The following is a 19,086-nucleotide window of genomic DNA, read 5'->3' on the forward strand; positions in this document are numbered from 1 at the left end:
ATCTCTACCCTCGTTTCCCCAAGTTTATGACTTCCATTCTTGTGCTATCTGCACTACCCTACAAGAATTTTCAAAATGGGTCTGAGTTAAGAGCCATCATTGAAGCCTACTATGACCATGTATTTCCAGTCATAATAATGGACAAGCATTTGGCACTAGGAAAGGAAGAAGGGAAAGAAGAGCAGACTCTCCCTACTTGACAATGCACTGGGTCCACTCCAGCATTGCAGTCATTCCCATCCCTGTTGACCATGACCTTTTATTCCAGTGATGGTTGCCTGTACTTTCTAATTCTCGTTAGTCTTAGCTTAAAGGGAGTAAGATAGCAAGTGTAACTGTTAAAGAAGAAAGCAAGCAACTACCTATGATCTACATCCCGTGGGCGTTTCAAAGAATTCCTTTTTTCTTGTTCATAACGGAGCTGCTGCTGTTGCCGTCTCAGTTCCTCTCGTTCTCGAGCAATACGTTCAGCTTCTTTACGACGTTCCTTCAGACAACACAGAAGGAAGAACCAAGCAATGCAAAATGAAAACATATGGTAAGTATATGTGCGACCTTGTTTTAATCCTGTCATTAAGAAACCATCATAGGCAAACACCAGGCAAAACACATACCTGGGACAAATAAATAAACAAATGTGACTTCTGTGATCAGTAATCTAGGCTATGGCTATTGTTCTGCCACATTAAAAATAACAGAGCTTGGGTGGTGCAAGCTGGCAAGTAATTGGGGAGGTAGGATTTAGTGTAATCATTTGACTGAAACAAAAGCACCTCAAGGGAATTAGAAACAGAGTTCATATGTATAGAGACCAAGTGCCTTAAAACCCTGGATGCAATTCTGCAAAGAGAGGCATTATTTCCTTCCAGCCTTGGGAAATCATTCCCACTGTAACATGCAAGGAAATAGTTATGATTTTCTAAGGTTGGGATAGTGACAGAGCCTGGATTACAACTACTCTGGACTCATAGTCCTATGCTCAGACTATTAGGCTGCCATCATATTGCAGAGTTCAAGTTATTATTACCAATTGGCTAGAACACAATCACTACAAAACATATTTTTAACTAGCACCTAATTCATTGTTGTCTTTCAGGGACACTTAATAAATGTGCATTAGCTGAACTCATTCTATAGCTTTACAACAAGTAAAGCAAATTTTAGGGCAAAAATCACAGGGTTGGAGAAAGGTCAGTTATTTAAGATGAAAAGATTTTCTGACTGCACCTGTTCAATACGAATGCGTTCCCTTTCCAAGCGTTCGCGTTCCATTCTCTCTCTCTCTAGTTTCTGCCTTTCAATTTCTAGGCGCTCTCTCTCTCTCTGTAAGCGCTCCCGTTCTTCCCGTTCACGGATTATTCTAATGCGTTCGCGCTCTCGACGCTCTCTTTCTGCAATCTCTCTTCGTCTAACAAAAATCAGTATTTAGAAATACTTAAATTATGCTAGCACTGTGTGAAAGAGAATAGCTTTGAATTTGAATTTTTCCTTGAGGTTGGCAATTTTAAACTTCAATTTAATCTAAGTAGTTTTAAAATAATTGGAAAAAGAACTCAAAATAAAACTTTAAACAGATTCCAATACTGTCACTTATTTATTGACTGTCCACTGAGCAGCTGAATTTTATAGAGTAGTTGCCTCTGAGATGATTCCTGTTTAAATAAAAATCCCACTATAATAGCCCATTGATTGACTGACATTTTAAAAAGGAGATATTCTACTAATGTATGAATTTACAAAACTACAACTTCTATTGTTTTTGATAGAAAAATTTCTAGTATCAGGTATATATTCTATCTCCTTAAACAAGGTATACTTTATTTTGATGACTTGGGATCATACACATCAAGGTGAATTATACCAAAGGCTATAATAATAAAATGGTTGCCCTTAAGGGTTTTTTGGAGTGTTCACTGGCTCATAATAGATGGCTCCAGGTAACATGCTTTTTTGAGTCAGGAGGTAGTTCAAATGTCTGCTGAATTAAGTTGTTGTATTAGGCTTCTATCGGTGTCTTTGTCACTTCCTCACTCTAAGGCACTCAGTGCAGTTTGTCTGTCAGTGTACCTTCCTCTAGCAACCCAGTGGTTCTCAATGGGTCAGTCCTGCCCCCATGGAAATGTGAGGGGCATTTTTAATGATCACAATGACCATGGGGCTGTGACCAGCACTTAGTGAGTGGGGACCAAGGAGTCTAGGTATCTTATGATACGTGGAATAGTCAGGATAGTCCCGCACAACAAAAAACTGTCCAATGCTCCTAATTCCTTTCAAATGCCATAATGGACATGTCTATCATTAAAACAAAACAAAACAAAATCATCTTTAAAAAAAAAAAACCTGAGCCTAGAACTTAACTCATTTTTATAAATGCTGCTTGGTTTGTTTGCTTTGGCATGGTTTTATATACACTAAAATTTCCAGGAATGCAACCCCATGTAAACAGAGGGAAAATTATACTTCCTTGAGAACTTCATCAAGAGTTGTTCACCATTTCAGAAATCACGTCATAATGTCAACACCACTCCTGGTATTTGACTCACCAATACGACACACCAGTATCAGTCTGTGTTTGTAGCTGTCACCTTCTCATTGAGTCTAAAGAGGGGTGCAAACATCTGCCTACATCATGAGGTCTTCCAGAGAGTCATGCCTAAACATTCATATCTGGAATACATGCTTCAATATAAATTACTTTTACTTCTCCTTTATATCAGAGTTAAGGTATTATATCGATTTTTTGGAAATTATTTGTATGGGAAGGTGTATTATGTCATCAGTTTCACTTCAGAATAGTAAAGAGGGTACTGTAACTTTTTTTATATAAAAGGAGGGTTGGTCTGGTAGGTTTGAGAATTGCTGCTCCAGTAGCTCCCACTCTCACTCTCCTCCCAACTTGTCATCTAAACAGAAACCTCAGCATATTGGGACTTCATCAGAAAAAGAGAAAATGGGTTCTGAGTAATGCAAGGATGATTTCCTTTTATTAAAGTATGTGGCAATTCTAGTATTGTTTAAGTTGGTAAAGTATCTCTAGTAGTTCCTAACACTCTTGTGAGTGAACAGATGAGATCCCAGGATGTGCCCTCTCGACAAGATAGGTTAATATTTGCAAATTTCTATTATAAAATATTTTCACAAGAATAGTTTAAGTGGCATCCACAAATTGACATACGAAAGCAAACTGGTCCTCATGATGAACTGCTGAGACACTGCCACTGAAAACAGAAATGTCTGTTTTGCTCTCTGTTTTAAAGAGAATGCTTGCCTTGGGATAGAGCTTGAACACAGTAAGGTTCATAGGGCAAATCTTCCTGCACTTGGGCTCTAATCCAAAGTACAACGAATTTTTCCTAAAATGTCAACATACTATTTGAACACTGTAGCTTACACATTGAGACTATCTTATCTCAAAACCAATTTTTCCTTTAAAGTCATGTTTTTTATGGCAGCAGCTTTGGAGAAGAGGAAAGAGCATTGGACTTGGAGTCAGAAGACTTGGGTCTGAGTCCCGACTCTGCCACTCATGAGCCATGTGGCATTGGAGGAGTCATTTAGCCTCTCTGGGCCTCTGTTTTTTCAGTTACAGAATGGGCATAACTAACCTTAGGGAACTGTTGATAAGGATAATAGATGGAAAGGTCCTGTGTAAACTAAAATACTATGCAAACTTAAACCATTAGCTTTTACTGCACTTCTTAAAAGTGGCACAAAGCTTTCTGTGGGAATACAATTTCCAGGAATCTGATTTATAACTAGTGTTAAAGATGTACTGATAGTTAAAGACAGGTAGAAAAGAGGCTCTCTTCCTACCTTCGAAGTTCCACTGCTCGTCGCAATCTTTCAAAACGAACTAAGTGTTCTCTCAATCTTTGTTCCTTCATCTTTTCAAAAGGCAAGATGTCCTTCCTTCTGTAGTCTTTATCCCTTTTTTTATCTAGGCTGGCTCTCTCCTTTTCCTTGCTTCTTCCATGAATCTATAGAAAAAAATTATAAAAGGACTAGAAGTTAAAATAATTTTGGGTTTTGTTTTTCAAGTTCAGCTGGTCATTTAAAAAGCTTAAATAAGTAACGACATTCCCTTTTTCTTAGATTTCCTAGCATAGAAGTAGGCAAAAATGGTTACAGAGATACCGAATTATCTTCTTTGGGAAATAGGTGGCATAGTATACAGCATGCCTCTCGGAGACTTACTTTCTCATATCTTCCTCTTCTTGATGGCCTACAGTGATCTCCTTTAGTTTGGTCTAGTATTACCATATGTCCTGGACTCTTTGAACCTAAGAGGAAAAAAAAAATTAGATACACAAATGTCCAAAAAATATTTCCAAAATATTTAAAAAGTTAAAAAGGAAAATGTAATATAAAAATGCTGAATTCATAGACATTCACAAACGAATAAACGAAATAAAAACCCTACTTTTTCTATGAGAACCTAAATGCAAAGAGTTTTTAAAAAATAACTCAAATCCACTAACATAAATACTTTCAGTGATACCAAAAGATCCCAGCTCATTTACACAGCAATGACTCAATGACCGTTTTAAGTCAGCCCAGATTTAACAGTAAACAGGCTTAGCTGGAAGAGCACGTCTGTTCCCCAGAGCAGAAAAGGAGAAGACGATTAGTCCTGTTAGAACTCCTTTTCTATGAGTGACATCTAACCATGAAGCTTAAATATTTATCTAGATTGTGATCTCAAGTTTTCCCTTCCACAGTGAAAATTAAGTCATAGAATGCATTAGAAAGGGATTGAGAAGAAAGATACATAGCATACTTATTCGTTTCTTTTCTTCACTCTTTTTAATCGATTCTGAAGTTTGGCCACTTGATCCATTATCATTCTTCTCATCTTTACCTTCTATTTTCTTAGTATCCTTGCTTTCTTTTTTTTCGGATTTCTCAGACGACCTTTTCTCTTCTTTTTTAACAGAGGCTTGTGTCCTGACCATACCACCCCGCACAAGAAAACAACAGAATGAGAACTACTTCATCAGTGTACTAAAAAAAGTCTGTGTGCTTATCAAAAGAATAGATCCTTACTTGCTACTTCTATCACTCATATTTTTTTTGTCTCCAGAGCTTCTTGAACTACTCTTTTCATCATTTTCTTTCTTCAATTCTTTCTTAGAAGGATCACCTTTAACCTGAAAAGTTTAAGCCAGGAAAAAAGTCTGTAAGTTTTAAGGTTACATTTTTTTTCCCTTCTTCTCCCCAAAGCACCCCCATACACAGTTGCATATTCTAGTTGTAGGTGCTTCAGGCTCTGCTATGTAGGACGCTGCCTCAGCGTGGCCTGATGAGCAGTACTAGGTCCACGCCCAGAATCCAAACTGGCGAAACCCTGGGCCACCGAAGCTGAGCACAAACTTAACCACTCGACCACCGGGCCAGCCCTTAAGGTTACTTTTCTTTTTTTTGTTTTTTTTTTTGAGGAAGATTAGCCCTGAGCTAACATCTGCTGCCAATCCTCCTCTTTTTGCTGAGGAAGACTGGTCCGGAGCTAACATTCGTGCCCATCTTCCCCTACTTTATATGTGGGACGCCTGCCACAGCATGGCTTGCCAAGCGGTGCCATGTCTGCACCCGGGATCTGAACTGGCGAATCCCGGGCCGCCAAAGCAAGAACGTGCTCACTTAACCGCTGCGCCACCAGGCCAGCCCCTAAGTTTACATTTTTATGATTACAAAAAGTATGTTGATGATAGAAAATTTGGAAAACATAGAAGTAAAAAAATAAAAATGAATACATAAAAATAAAAATCATTCTTAATTCTTCTCCCTCCCAGTGTGACATCTTTAAATTGAGAATTACTAGCCCTAAAGGAAATTCCTTTTATAAACAGTTAAGCAAGCTTACTTTTTCAACAGAAATCAGCTGTCCATGCAGCTCAGTGCGATGCAGATGTGCAATACATCTGGACACCTCTGTGCTTGAGGACATAGTTACAATGCCATAGCACTTTGCACCAGGACTTCGAGCATTCGTAACCACCTTCGCACTCAGAACCTGTGAGATGAAATTATACTTTAGAAAGTTTTACAACTACTTATATTTCTACATAGATGAAACTGAGACTATTCAAATTAAAGGATCTATTCAGGATAAAGCACAAATTTAGGATATATACTATTCTGTTTCATAGTCTTGTGATCACCATCTACTTTGCCTGTAAGGACTTAGTAAATATTTAGAGGAATAATTTAAAGTGTCAAAAAGCAATTTAACATACTTTCAGTTTTTCTTTTTGTTTTTTCAAATACATAGCCAAAATACGATTAGTCACATCAATGAAGTAATGGCACAACTAACCAAAGCAAAGAAATAATATTCTCACTTAGACTTGGGCCAAAATTTCCCTATCACAGGCCTACCTTGAATCTCTTAGAGAAGAAAAAAGGATAAGTTTTTAGAAAGTTTCTAGATGAGTATTAACACTTTTCTATACTGGGCCACTCTAAGAAATTTTCAAAACTGAGGAAAGAATCTGCTGCATGTAAAAAAGCACCCTAAAAAATACACCCTAAAGAAACCGCTTTCTATCTATATACTTTTAAAATTCACACCAATATTAAAGTGACAATTTCAACTATGAAATGAATAGTTAAAAGAGACAAGGATGGGTGCGTGAGGAGAAAAGTGAGAGAGAACAATCTAGAGCTGAACAAAGAGGAACACAGACATAAGGCCAGGAAGAGGTCAACAGGGAATTCAAGAGGTTATGGTATGGGTGGCTAGAAACTACCAGCTTTTGTCTCAACTCTGGGAGAGGCTGACTTGCCCCAACAGCCATTCAATTTATTTATTTATTTTTTGCGTGAGGAAGATTGTTCCTGAGCCAACATCTGTGCCCATCTTCCTGTATTTTGTATGTGAGACGCTGCCACAGCATGGCTTGATGAGCACTGTGTAGCTCCGTGCCAGGATCCGAACCTGCGAACCCCGAGCCACTGAAGTAGAATGCACCAACTTAACCACTATGCCACTGGGCCAGCCCCTAGCCATTCAATTTTTAAGCCTAAAGTCTTATTATCAACTGTGTGGTATCCCTATACAGCTTTAGTCCTAATAAATACGAACATTAAAATATTGTTTTTATATCTCTAACAATAAATTATTGAAAATAGAACAAAAAATATGCCACAGCTGATTACAGGACTAGAGTTCTCAGTGTTCTGTATCAGACACCTACAAAAACCTCCTTAACACTCAAGCAACTCTCTAATTAAATGAGAAGAAAAAAAAACTCCCAAAATCAACAAGATAGATTTTTGTAGCACTCATTAATGACTATTTACCAATACTGGTCATTAATTTAATAAGTATTTGAAAGCCTACCATTTGCAAAGTATAGTAGATAAGGCCCCTGCTATCAAAGAGCTAAAGAAAAAACACTAAAGTAGATTATATATAATGAATACTGAAAACTAAAATGTAAGGGAGGAATTAGTGAGTGCTCTAAGGGATACAGATCAGCTACAATTCATTTCGACAGCTATTCACTCAATATTCAATTCATTTAATTATTGACTATTCTCTTCTGTTAGGTCTTCCCTCATACGCCAGAGAAACTTTTCCTATGAACCAACCACAGCAAAGCCTCTGCTTTTGCTCTCTTGGTACTGTGCACTCTTCCTTTGCAGCACATATCACAACTTCTGATTAAGCATATTTTCATCAGTTTTACATTTTTCTCCACCACTGTACTGGAATCTATACATGACGCGAACCACATCAGTGTTGGTTTCCCGCGATTCTCTATGTCATTGTCTAACGTTAGTCTGACTATATTTTCCAGATGACCAGATCAGCCTCAGCAATTCTAGGTCCTAGAAGAGTCATGAAGAATGTGATGAATAAAACTCAGTCCTTGGCTTAAATGGGCTCAGAATATGAGCTTTTAATACAAAGATCCCCAGGGCTCAAAGGGAGACTATATTATGAAACTTACCATTACCACAAAACTCAAAAATTATGCCTATAACATCCCTGAGAGAAACAAGAAATTAGATGATTTTATATAATACAGTCTTGAATACAATCCCTGTTTCAAATGGAGATACTAGAAAGATGGATAAAAAGGTAAAAAGAATGTACCTTTCCATATTTGCCAAAGAGGTTCTTCAAGTCAGCAGCTTTGGTATTAGAAGAAAGTCCACTAACCCAGATATTTTTGGTCGAGCTTCCACTGCTACCACTAGTACTGCTCGTACTTCCTAGAACACATTTACAGCAGATGGTTAAGTATCTCAATCGGAATTGTTTTTTAACAAAATTATTAGGGCCATATTCTCTCAAAATCATAAAATCCTTTCACTTAATTTTGATAGTATGACCTTACTATATCAAAACCCTATGAATTCTCTATGATTAAAATCAAACGCAAAAACAGACAATACAACTAACAAGGAAACAAGTCTGAACATTTGTACACTTCCTACTGCATGAGTTTTAAGTCAAAGTGGATAAAAAAATCAATTATGTGTCTTGAACTTTTGCTGTTAATACTTTATACTCTCCCACTGCACTGAACAGAAGGCAACCAGGAGGTAGACTGCTTAATTACCTACAGCTGTTGTGGGCTTTAGATCCTGAGAAATTAGGAGTGCAAGAGGGAAAAGTCAAAGCAAGAGATAAACTGTTTCCAAGAATTTAAATGTTTAATAACAAAGACTAACCAACCAGCTCATCTTCATTCTCTATTAGAGAAAGGGGGAGAGAAAACGGGATTACACGCAGCTGGGGAACTCTGGATTTAATTTAAAAAAAAAAAATCTTCTAAAACAAATCAATTACAAGAATAAGACCAGAGACTTGGAAATCCTTTAGAATAGGCAAATGGTTATATGCATCATTTCTGTACTATTTCCATACACAATCACAGTTTCATACATATAGATGCCGCTCCTTAGAATATAGGCCTAGCCAGTCACTCTTCAGTGCTTTTCTTCAAATGGGCTTTTAGAAAAGAGAAATTTTCATTCATTTGGTTTTATTTGGAAAAGAATTCTTACCCACTTTAAGAAAAACTGTACATAAGCAATTAAAGGTAACACTTTTTATAACTTCAAGTTATTATATGTACAAAGAGTAAAACTGTCAAAGCTGTAAAAAAATTACATGCCACAAGTTTCAGTTGAGAAACTACTGTCAGGGCAGACTTACAAGGAGACGACACATACCTGACTCAAAGATCGATTAAGTATTAACGGGTGCTGCATTTCTGTTCTTAAGAAACACATTTCTCAAAGGGTCTGCTTTACTTTATGGAATGTTAACTAGAAATGTGTCTCTTTTTTATGTTACCAGTAACATTTGGGCCCAGTTATTTCTCTAACTACAGAAAAAGAAAATCTTAATAACAGGAAAACATTACGACTACTAATCTTCTAAATTTAAAGGATTATATTTAATAAATTTATTATATCCAATCCATTAACCAAAACTCTAAGGGATGTGGGTATTGCAATTAATTGTCAATTACAAAATCAATCACCAAAATTTCCAACTACTAAAATATATCAACAAAATACACTAAATCAACCAGAGGATATATAACACTTCTTTTTTAGGCAGTGAAGAGGCATTTGAAGACTTTGCAGTACCTTAATAGTGTTATTTTTCCTTAAAATGCTTTTTTAGAAAACAAGAAATATTTTTCAAGTAAACAGCATAGTACAAGAAGAAACTATAGTGCATGGCCACAAGATAATTAGAGACTTCTCAGTACAGAAAGCAATCAAATACTGCACCTTTAAGCTTACAAGAATTTCAAATAAAATTACTTTCCTACATAAGACACCCATTAACCCAAAATAAGTCAAACTAAAATGCGAATTCTGAGGAACTACAACACTGTATGCTGGCTACATTACTAGAAGTGTGCCCTGATTTAAATAATGAAAAAAGTAAAACCAAATGTTAGAGACTGATTTTCTTTTAACTACTGGACTCCACAACTATACACAAGTATCATTTAGAGCACACATTCTACTAAACAGAACAGGGAAAAGGTGGCGATGATATGTAGGAGTCACAAATGACTGCGACTAAAGAAAAAATACTTCTGAAATTATAATCTAAGAAAATGAAATCTCTCTATGAACATTCAACATAGTTGCTTCCACACAATGATAAAAAGACATACCAAATGGGTTTTCAGCATACGCAGCCCAGTTTACAAAGTCAGTAATTAAAGGGTAATGCTTCAATCACACTGAGAGTTTACTGTAATCTAACTTCACAGTTTACACAAAGGCCATCCAAAATTTTTAGTGCATCAATTCTTAAGGACTAAATGTCAAAGAAAACCCCAGGAAAATATTACTTTTTAATGAAAATATGCAATTTATTACTGAAATAAATAGGAAAAAATCCATTACCTTTGTCATCTTTGGATGATGTCTTGCTGTCTTTAGATTCCTTGGAAGAGCTAAAGAAGCAAATCACCAGAAGAAAATTGAAAACAAAAAACAAAAAAAACACAAAAATCGAACAGCTTGATATTGACTATATTTCAAACTAGTGCTATTCATACAAATTAACAATTCCAAAGGCCTAGATTAGGTTATTTGAACAAATGATTCCCTTAGGATTCTTGCACTGATTCTCCCCAAGATGCCTGAAGATCTAGATTTTCTGAAAATTCTATTCATGGCCATCTTCTCCAGATTTCAGGACTGGGACTTGACTTCATTTTGTGTTCTTAGGACTGACAGTTGTTCATTAACCATCATCACAAGGATTTTTAAAAATAAAACACAAAAAAATTGTCAATTTGAAAAAAAAAACAAAAAACAACAAAAAAAACCAAATATATGCTGACAATTCGACAATGCAATCAGTAGGACACACTGCATAATACGAAGATCTTGAAAATTTTTTTAAAGTAACTTATGACGGTCAAAAATATTTATAGGCAGGATCATAAGTACTAATTACTGTACATGGTCTTGAAGCCACCCCCTTAATGTAGAGTGATCTTATTGAATGCTGGAATTCAGTATCGTAAAGAACTGACATAGAAAAACAAACCTCTTTGCTTGACCAGAGGCCCCAGTAGACGAGGGCCCTTTCTTCAAAGTATCCTTTTCTTTGTCTCCAGATTCTGCTTTCTTAGAACTTTCTCTGGCTTCCTTCTCGACAGGATCACCCTTCACGCAGTCTTCCTTCTTACCATCTTTATGGTTCGCATTCATCTCATAATCCTTGCTTTCCTTCTCCGGGCTCTGTGCAATGGCGTCCTGCCCATCTTTTGGCTTACTTGCTTCAGAATCTGTAATTTTCACATTTTTACCTGTTTCTAGGAGGTCATCACCATCAAAATCCAGAGTGATGGCATCTTCAGCCTGGATTGTGACCGAGATGTTGTCATCCTCAGCTTCTTTCACAGTCGCATTAGCTTCCATCTCTTCATGAGCTGTGTGATCAGCCTCAGCTAGGTTCCCTTCTGAAGGAAGAGGTTTAGATACTTCTTGTGTACCATCACCAGAACCTGCTATATCTAAGAGGATTTAACAGGAATAAATATGGCAAAACAAGAAGTTTAAACAATTTCATATTCATAAGCTAGAATAGGACCTAGAAAATATAAAGCCAGTTATTAGCACTGATGGAAGGTTAGGAAAAAAACACAAGGGTATTAACTAACATAAACAATCCTTTACCCAGGATCACTTATTCTTCATGGAAAAAATGATTTCTACATATAAATACCAAACAACAAAAGTGAGGAAATGGTTCCATCCTGAGGATACCAGCTCTTCATTTCTGGTTATAAGTTAATGGCATATGGAAGATTTTTTTCCTCCATGAGATAGTGACAAATGTGCAGATTTGTTATTCAATGTTCCAATCATCTCGGGAGTTAACCCTCATGACCTTCAGAATTCCCATGGTGACGTCTTGAAAGGTCACAGTCTGAGGCTATCAATCAGTCTTCAACGTGTTTCAGGGACCCATCTTTTTCGCTCTTCTTATTCAATTCCTGAGTAGTCCAGAATCGGATGGAAAACTGCTACAGAAGGTTCCAAAGGTGGCCTGCTCCATAACGTTCAGGAAATTGGTTATTTCCAGTCTTCATCCTGTCCAGTCAGTCCCGCAATTACCATTTTCAAAGATATCTTGCGTTCCCCCAGGATAGAAAGGCTTCGGGCATGTGAGATTTTCAGTCAGTAGCTTGACTTCATCATGGCTTCTAGGCTTTTTATTCTGCCTTGCTTAGAACCTGCTCCACGTCCTTGCTAGTCCAAGGTAGGATCCTTTCACTTCTGTCCAAGAACTCTTCCATAACCTCATACAGACCATATGTATCGCTACTGATGTCCCTGGAATTGTATTGGATGAGACAGGTCTCCTAAACTACTAAAACTGTCAGAAGACTGTATGAAAGTTTCTCTGAGCAGCAAACAAAAAGTCAGTCTCCTGATCACCCACCATTTTTAGGACTAGTTTTAAAGTTAATTATCCATTACACACCAGGACTCCAATAAGCACGTATGAGTTACTGCAGTGCCAGTCTTAAGGATGTAATCAACTTACCGTATGCTAGAAGTTATTTTAAAAAATAAGATTAAAAACTGGGTTAAATTAAAATGGCATTGTCCACTACAGTAACTGATATGTACCATTAGGTTAGAACATATCGCAAGTGTTAAAAAAGAAAAATTAAAACCAATTGAAAAATAAAATCAAGATGCTAACTCAATTCACTAAATTGATAAATTTGAAAATGAACTCATTTCAAAAATAAGCCTTCAAATAAGGAATGCTTTTTTTTTTTTTACATAATTTACTGTTTTTCCAAATGTCAGCAATTTTTAAACTCTACTTAGCATCAAACATACCTTTCTCATTTTCTTCTTCCTCACCATCCTGAAATTCAAAGAATAATCAAATGTAAAATGAATTCATTTAAAACTGGATTTTAGTAATAGTACAAAATCAGTCAGGTTAAATTGGTGTGTAAGCTAATAATAATTAGGGATATCTATCACTAACAAATATAGGATATTCCAATCAGAACCAGAGCCCTTTGAGAGAAATGTGGCACATGTCTGGTATATACAATTTTAGAAAAGAAAACAGTTAAATCTTTCAATGATTAGATCAACAACAAACTGGATTATTTAGTTTCAGTTTTCAAAACTAGCTTACATAAACTGAATTTTACCCATATCAAAGAGCTGCCAATAAAAAGACTGACCTGATTATTTTATGTGGCTAAGTTCAATGGCACTGTTAGGGCGTACTATTCAAAACAGTACCCGAAAGTATAACCTAAAGACATACACTTTCAAAGGCTTGAATGCATATTAATAAGCAAAAAAAAAAAACCCAAAAAACACTCCCTTTTTAGGCATCCCAGAAGTAAGAAGAATGGTTATCAAAGTAATTAGTTTCAAATTATTCACTCCTTTTTATCTGTTGAAAATGAATTCATAGCTGTCACAGAGACACTGGTGGGCAGCCACTTTAAAAATGGTACTTGTGCTATAGGTAATCAAAACAAGCAACTCACACACTTTTAAAAAATTATTTTGATTTAAAAATATGAATATCTTCACCTAGTCTAAAATTAAGCATGTGCTAGCCCAAAAACAGCAATATCGCAAAGGGAAAAACCTGTATTTATTCTACCAAGCAAATACTGCAAAAATCACTGAAGTAATCACATCAAGAAAGAACCAACATTTCCCTAAATTAAAGATCATAACAAATAAGCAAAATAATACACATGATGATTTCAATAATGGATGTTTTCGTTTATAATAGTTTAAAATAAAAACTAAGTAAAAATAGACCATTTTCAGTCAAGGTGGTGTGAGTTTTACAGTACGGGGCTTTACAGTAGTGGCTCTCAAACTCTGAGACTGTTATCAGAATACAGTCCTGTATTCTGAAGGGCTTGTTAAAATACAGATTGCTGAGCACCAACCCCAGAGTTTCTGATTCAGGTCTGGAGAGGGGCTTGAGAATTTGCATCTCTAACAAGTTTCCAGGTGATGCTGATGCTGTGGTCCAGGGACTACACTATAAGAACTACTGCCTCATGGGGCCGGCCCAGTGGCACAGCAGTTAAGTTCGCACGTTCCACTTCTCGGCAGCCCAGGGTTCACCAGTTCAGATCCCGGGTGTGGACATGGCACTGCTTGGCAAAAGCCATGCTGTGGTAGGCATCCCACATATAAAGTAGAGGAAGATGGGCACGGATGTTAGCTCAGGGCCAGTCTTCCCCAGCAAAAAGAGGAGGATTGGCAGTAGTTAGCTCAGGGCTAATCTTCCTCAAAAAAAATAAAAAAAAAAAAGAACTACTGCCTTAGAGTGAGAGCCTAGCAGTGAAGGAAGACCTAAAGCAAAATTGAACTGTAAACAAAACTATAAATAGCATATTTATAACACAATTTTAGATTCACATAAAAGCATGCATTCCTTAAAAATATCAAATATTTTACTATATGCTCAAAATTACATTTGGATAACAATCATATTTTTAAGAAATCACTTTAGAAGATTTTTCAACTTTAAGTTAACATGCAAGTGCCCCAATTAGGGTTTGACCAATTGTTTTACACACTAAAGTACTACGAAGGAAACTAAAAACATTGAAACAACAGAGCCACAAGCTTAGGAAGAAAAATAGTCCAAAACAAGTAGATTAATGGATTGATAGCAATGTGAATCCTATTATCACATAAATCCATTAAACTGTGCTCTAATAATCTCTTAATTGTTGTCCTGGAACAAACTGTTTGTACTGGAGTTTAGTTTTAGTCATTACATTTCTAACCTGCAATATTTGGAAAGGAAAGAAAATGCTTTAACTTGAGTGGAGTGGTAGGCAGCGGCAGCACAGAAACAATGTGTTAGCCTAGAAGGATCGATAAAGCTTTTTCTTCCAAACTCTTTTAGTTTAGTAATGTATCTTGGAGGGGTAAAGTGGAATACCTTAACTTTTACTTAAAAGCAGAACAAATGAACTTCAAGAACACAACTTGCCTCTCCCTTGTCTACCTGTGATGCCAACAGCACACCACTTTCAAGTCATTCTTTTAGAGATGCAGTATCGATAGGTTCAAGAAAAAAATGGCCAAATTATTTGCTATTTTAAAAAGTACTGTGGTGTAAAAAACAAAATCCTTTCTGCTGTGTAGTTCCTGCCAATTAGAAATGTTATTTCTAGCTGCTAAAATAATTGGTAAGGCTTTGCCTTATTTTGCTGAAGAGCTTTTAGTTATTTCTCCTAATTATTCAACACGTCTTCTGAAGGGTTTCATAACTTTAGTTCCTCAAAATAGTGCTAACACCAGCATTATCACATAGACTGAAATGGGAAAACAGTCTGATCCAGCTTCTGGAAAACAAAGTGATTACAACGGAGGTGAAGCACGAAAACAACTAGGGTAACGTAGGAAAGCCGAGCCACACAGCGCATGTTTGTTTTACTGCTCAGTGTGTGCAGTAAATACAGCACTACTAAGGTTAAACCACAACTCCTAAACAAGCCTACATATCCTCGCAATAAAGAAACAAACCAGGAAATACAAGAAAGACAATGGAAAATTTTTCCTGTCTAAATGATTTATCTGTACAGACATGACATATACCTTATTTGAAAATAATTTTCCTCCACTGAAAACAGGTATTTTTCAGAATGAGGAATATAGTAAATAAGTAAGTACAATGTAAAGCATCCTTTTAAATTAACTACTTTTTCAGTTTGTCTTGAAAAAATATAATATTTCACATATGAAAATGAAGCAAATGCTCTGTAAGGTAGGTACTCATGTTACTCATCTTTGTAGTGGGATCTACAACTGTTAGTCAAACGGCGAAAGTCACATACAAAGTTTCTATTTTTGTTTCATCCTAGGAGCATCAACGGCTAGGAAGAGACAAAGACAAGCCAAGGACTTATTTTTCACTTAACAAAATGTTTATTATATATCCATTCTACTACCTTCTCTAGGTTAACCTTGTGATACAGATACACATATATGCTAAGAAGATCTCTTCTGCAAGGCCTCCTTTCTCCTGAATTGTATGTAAATACTGTATTCAACCTGACTGATTACAAACCTTCAAAATAACCCTAAACTACTAACTGCCTGCTATCTGGCAATATGCTAAAGATGGTGGGAAATACAAAATACCTGGCACATAATAAGCAATCAATAAAAATCTGTTGAGTAAATCTACTGAATAAAGGTAGCCTAAGACACTGCTGTTTTAGAGGGCGTTTGTATATACTGTAAAGGACTTAACTGCAGCACTGCGTAAGAATGACGCAATTCAGAGAAGCACATTCACCAGCGTGGAGTACTTACAGAATACCAGACTAGGCAGCATGACACCTAGGTATTTATCCTGTCTTTTCTACGGAAACAGTTTTACTCTGTGGTGTTGTCATCCATCTATATGAATTTTACCTATAAAGTAGAGATCGCATATGACCTAAATAGGAAGTACAGGATTAAATACGACGATGGGTGTAAAGTTCTCTGTCAACAGCAAAGCACTACATGAGAGAGAGAGAATAGAGGAAACTTTATGAGGAGAGAGATAAAGCTGGCTTTGAGAGGTATACAGACTTCATACAACATAAAAAGGGGAGGCCCTTCAAGTTAGCGAAACCTTAGGGGCAAAGGGAAAAAGAAAAAGGAACATACATGACGTGATCAAAGATGACTGAGGAGACCGAGACTAGAGGAAATCGTACAGAAGTAAAGCATTAGCAAATACAAACATTTCTGAGAAAATTCTCAAGTAACTGGTATCTTCCAGCTGGTAAAGCAATTCTACAAATAACCATTAATTGCACATGTACCATGTGCCAGGACCTATAATTAATCCTCACATCAATCTAGCAGGTAAGAATTATAATGTTCATTTTATAAACATAGAAATTGACTAAGAGAACCTGCCCAAGTCACAATATTGTAAGTAACAGAAGTAAAATTTGAACCAAATTCTGTCTAGTATGACAAACTGCCTAGAGGCTAACGCCTAAAGGCTAAAGATTTAAGCATCACATGAAGGCCTGAAGACTGGCTTTAAAAAAATACATCCTTATACAAAAATATTGCCTATTTCCTTATATTTCTTAAAGCAAGTAACAGAAGGATAAATCACGAATTTTAAAAAGTTTACCAATAAGAGAATGGGTCAAAGGGACTTTTTTGAATATATCTTATCTTGTAGCTTTGACTTTGGAACCATGTAAATATTTTAAATAACTATAAAATTAGATTAAACTTTCTAACTTTTTATTTTGAAATAGTTATAGACTCACAAAAAGTGCAGATTAAAATTTTTTAAAGTAATACTTAAATATTGAAAATAAAGTGAAAGGCAACGTAAATATGTATTAGTTGGTGATATAACCGTACAGAGCAGAACTAGTCTAAAACACAGTAATTTGTTCATTCCTAGAGGGGTATATTGTTAGGACAGACATAACTGGGGAAAGAAAATCTTAAATTATTTTCAGTAATCATATTGGTGGTGGTATTGGTATTATCATTCTAAGACTGTTGTCTGTGTACTGTGAGATAAAGGAAATAACTTAGAAGTAGCCCTATGAACTCAAAATCTATTTTACCTTAAAAGTAAAAACAAAAACAAACAAAAAAACCCCATACACATTCCCTAGCACTGTATACTGAAAAGGCCTAGAAAAAATGAACATCCCTACCACTGAGATTGTCATCTTGAAATACCATCTACCCCTAAAAGGAAAAAACAGCTAATTACAGGTCTGGAGCAGGAATGGAACATCATTACATTCCAGAAAGCAATGAAGCAATCAAAGACTACTAAGATTACGTTGAAAGAACTCAAGAGCCAACTTGAAGAGGCTCTAACTAACTACAGAGGGACAATTTGAGCATTAATAAGAATAATAACTACGATGGACTGAAATACATTAAACATGTTTAAATCCACAAGTTCAAAATGAAACTAAGGGAGAAAAAAGGAAAAATAAAAAACTTTATTATCACTGTTGGAGATGCTAATGAACCAGCTCATTATTCTGAAAATTGGTAAATAAAAGGAAAAGAATCAAACATATACCCTGACTTTCCTTTCTAAACAGTACCATTGGGTAATCAAATAGTAAATGAGCAGAAGTTTCTCTTTCTAGTAACACGCCAGCTAATAAATAAAAGGGAAATGATAGAATTAGAATATCACCACTTTGATCACCATAATCAATGGGGTATGGCTCATCAATAATGGGTACCACCACTAAGAAGATACAACCAGACATTGTATATATCCAAATGGAAGAATACAATACTACCTATGAAGTAGGTGTGAGGGTTTGGGGGGAGTCGGAGGGTGCCCTGAATTGGACGGCAAGCCTCCAGATCCTAAAACCAACTTACCAATTTACAGGAAATACAGTAAACAGAGGAACACGTCCAATGACTCCACAAGAATGTAATCAGCAAAATAGAGACTTTGGGAGCTCTACAGCAAGGGGTGGCAAACTCCACTAGATGCCTCTTTTTGTAAATATTTTCATTGAAACGGCCATGTCCATTCATTTACCTACTATCTGTGGCTGCTTTCACAGTACAACAGTAGAGTTGAATATCTGTGACACAGACCATATGGCCCATCATGACCAAAATATATTCTACCTGGTACTTTAAGAAAAACTTTGCCAATACTTGCTCTATAGGATAAACAATTCCATTTCTTCAATGAATAAAATAGTGGGGGAAAAAAGATGGAAGGAAAATGTATGGATTAAAAGACACTTCAATGAATCACGATGTATAGATCACATTTATATCTGGATTCAAATAAAACCTATAAAAACAAAAAGAACTATAGACAATTGAACATTTCAAAACCAACTGTATATCTGATATTAAAAATTTTATATTAGGAGTGTAAAAAATGAAAGATTTCTCTTTTAGAGATATATACTCAAATTTTTTAAGCAAAATATGGTGTCTGGAATTTGTTTCAAAACAATGCAGAAAGGGGAAAGTGAATGGAGATACAGATGAAACAAGACTCCCCATGAGCAGACAGTAGCTGAAGCTGGGCAATGGTGACTATGTAGCGTTCCTTGA

General features: G+C 36.1%; 1 protein-coding gene across 2 annotated transcripts in view; it reads right to left on the bottom strand.

Annotated features, from left to right (window-relative positions):
• The window catches only part of SLTM (SAFB like transcription modulator), a 42,918-nt gene that overhangs the window by 7,023 nt on the left and 16,809 nt on the right, over positions 1-19,086 (bottom strand). The window contains exons 6-16 of one of the 2 annotated variants that reach the window (XM_046652636.1): positions 12,847-12,874; positions 11,036-11,450; positions 10,384-10,433; positions 8,099-8,217; positions 5,861-6,010; positions 5,044-5,147; positions 4,778-4,944; positions 4,195-4,280; positions 3,814-3,977; positions 1,228-1,408; positions 363-487 (exon numbers count right to left, since the gene is read on the bottom strand). In XM_046652636.1, the coding sequence (XP_046508592.1) occupies positions 363-487; positions 1,228-1,408; positions 3,814-3,977; positions 4,195-4,280; positions 4,778-4,944; positions 5,044-5,147; positions 5,861-6,010; positions 8,099-8,217; positions 10,384-10,433; positions 11,036-11,450; positions 12,847-12,874 (1,589 nt within the window). Of the gene's footprint in view, positions 1-362; positions 488-1,227; positions 1,409-3,813; positions 3,978-4,194; positions 4,281-4,777; positions 4,945-5,043; positions 5,148-5,860; positions 6,011-8,098; positions 8,218-10,383; positions 10,434-11,035; positions 11,505-12,846; positions 12,875-19,086 lie in introns of both variants that reach the window. The other variant, XM_046652635.1, reaches the window with a different exon arrangement.

Source organism: Equus quagga, chromosome 2 (genome assembly GCF_021613505.1).
Source record: "Equus quagga isolate Etosha38 chromosome 2, UCLA_HA_Equagga_1.0, whole genome shotgun sequence".
Taxonomy (NCBI): Eukaryota; Metazoa; Chordata; class Mammalia; order Perissodactyla; family Equidae; genus Equus; species Equus quagga.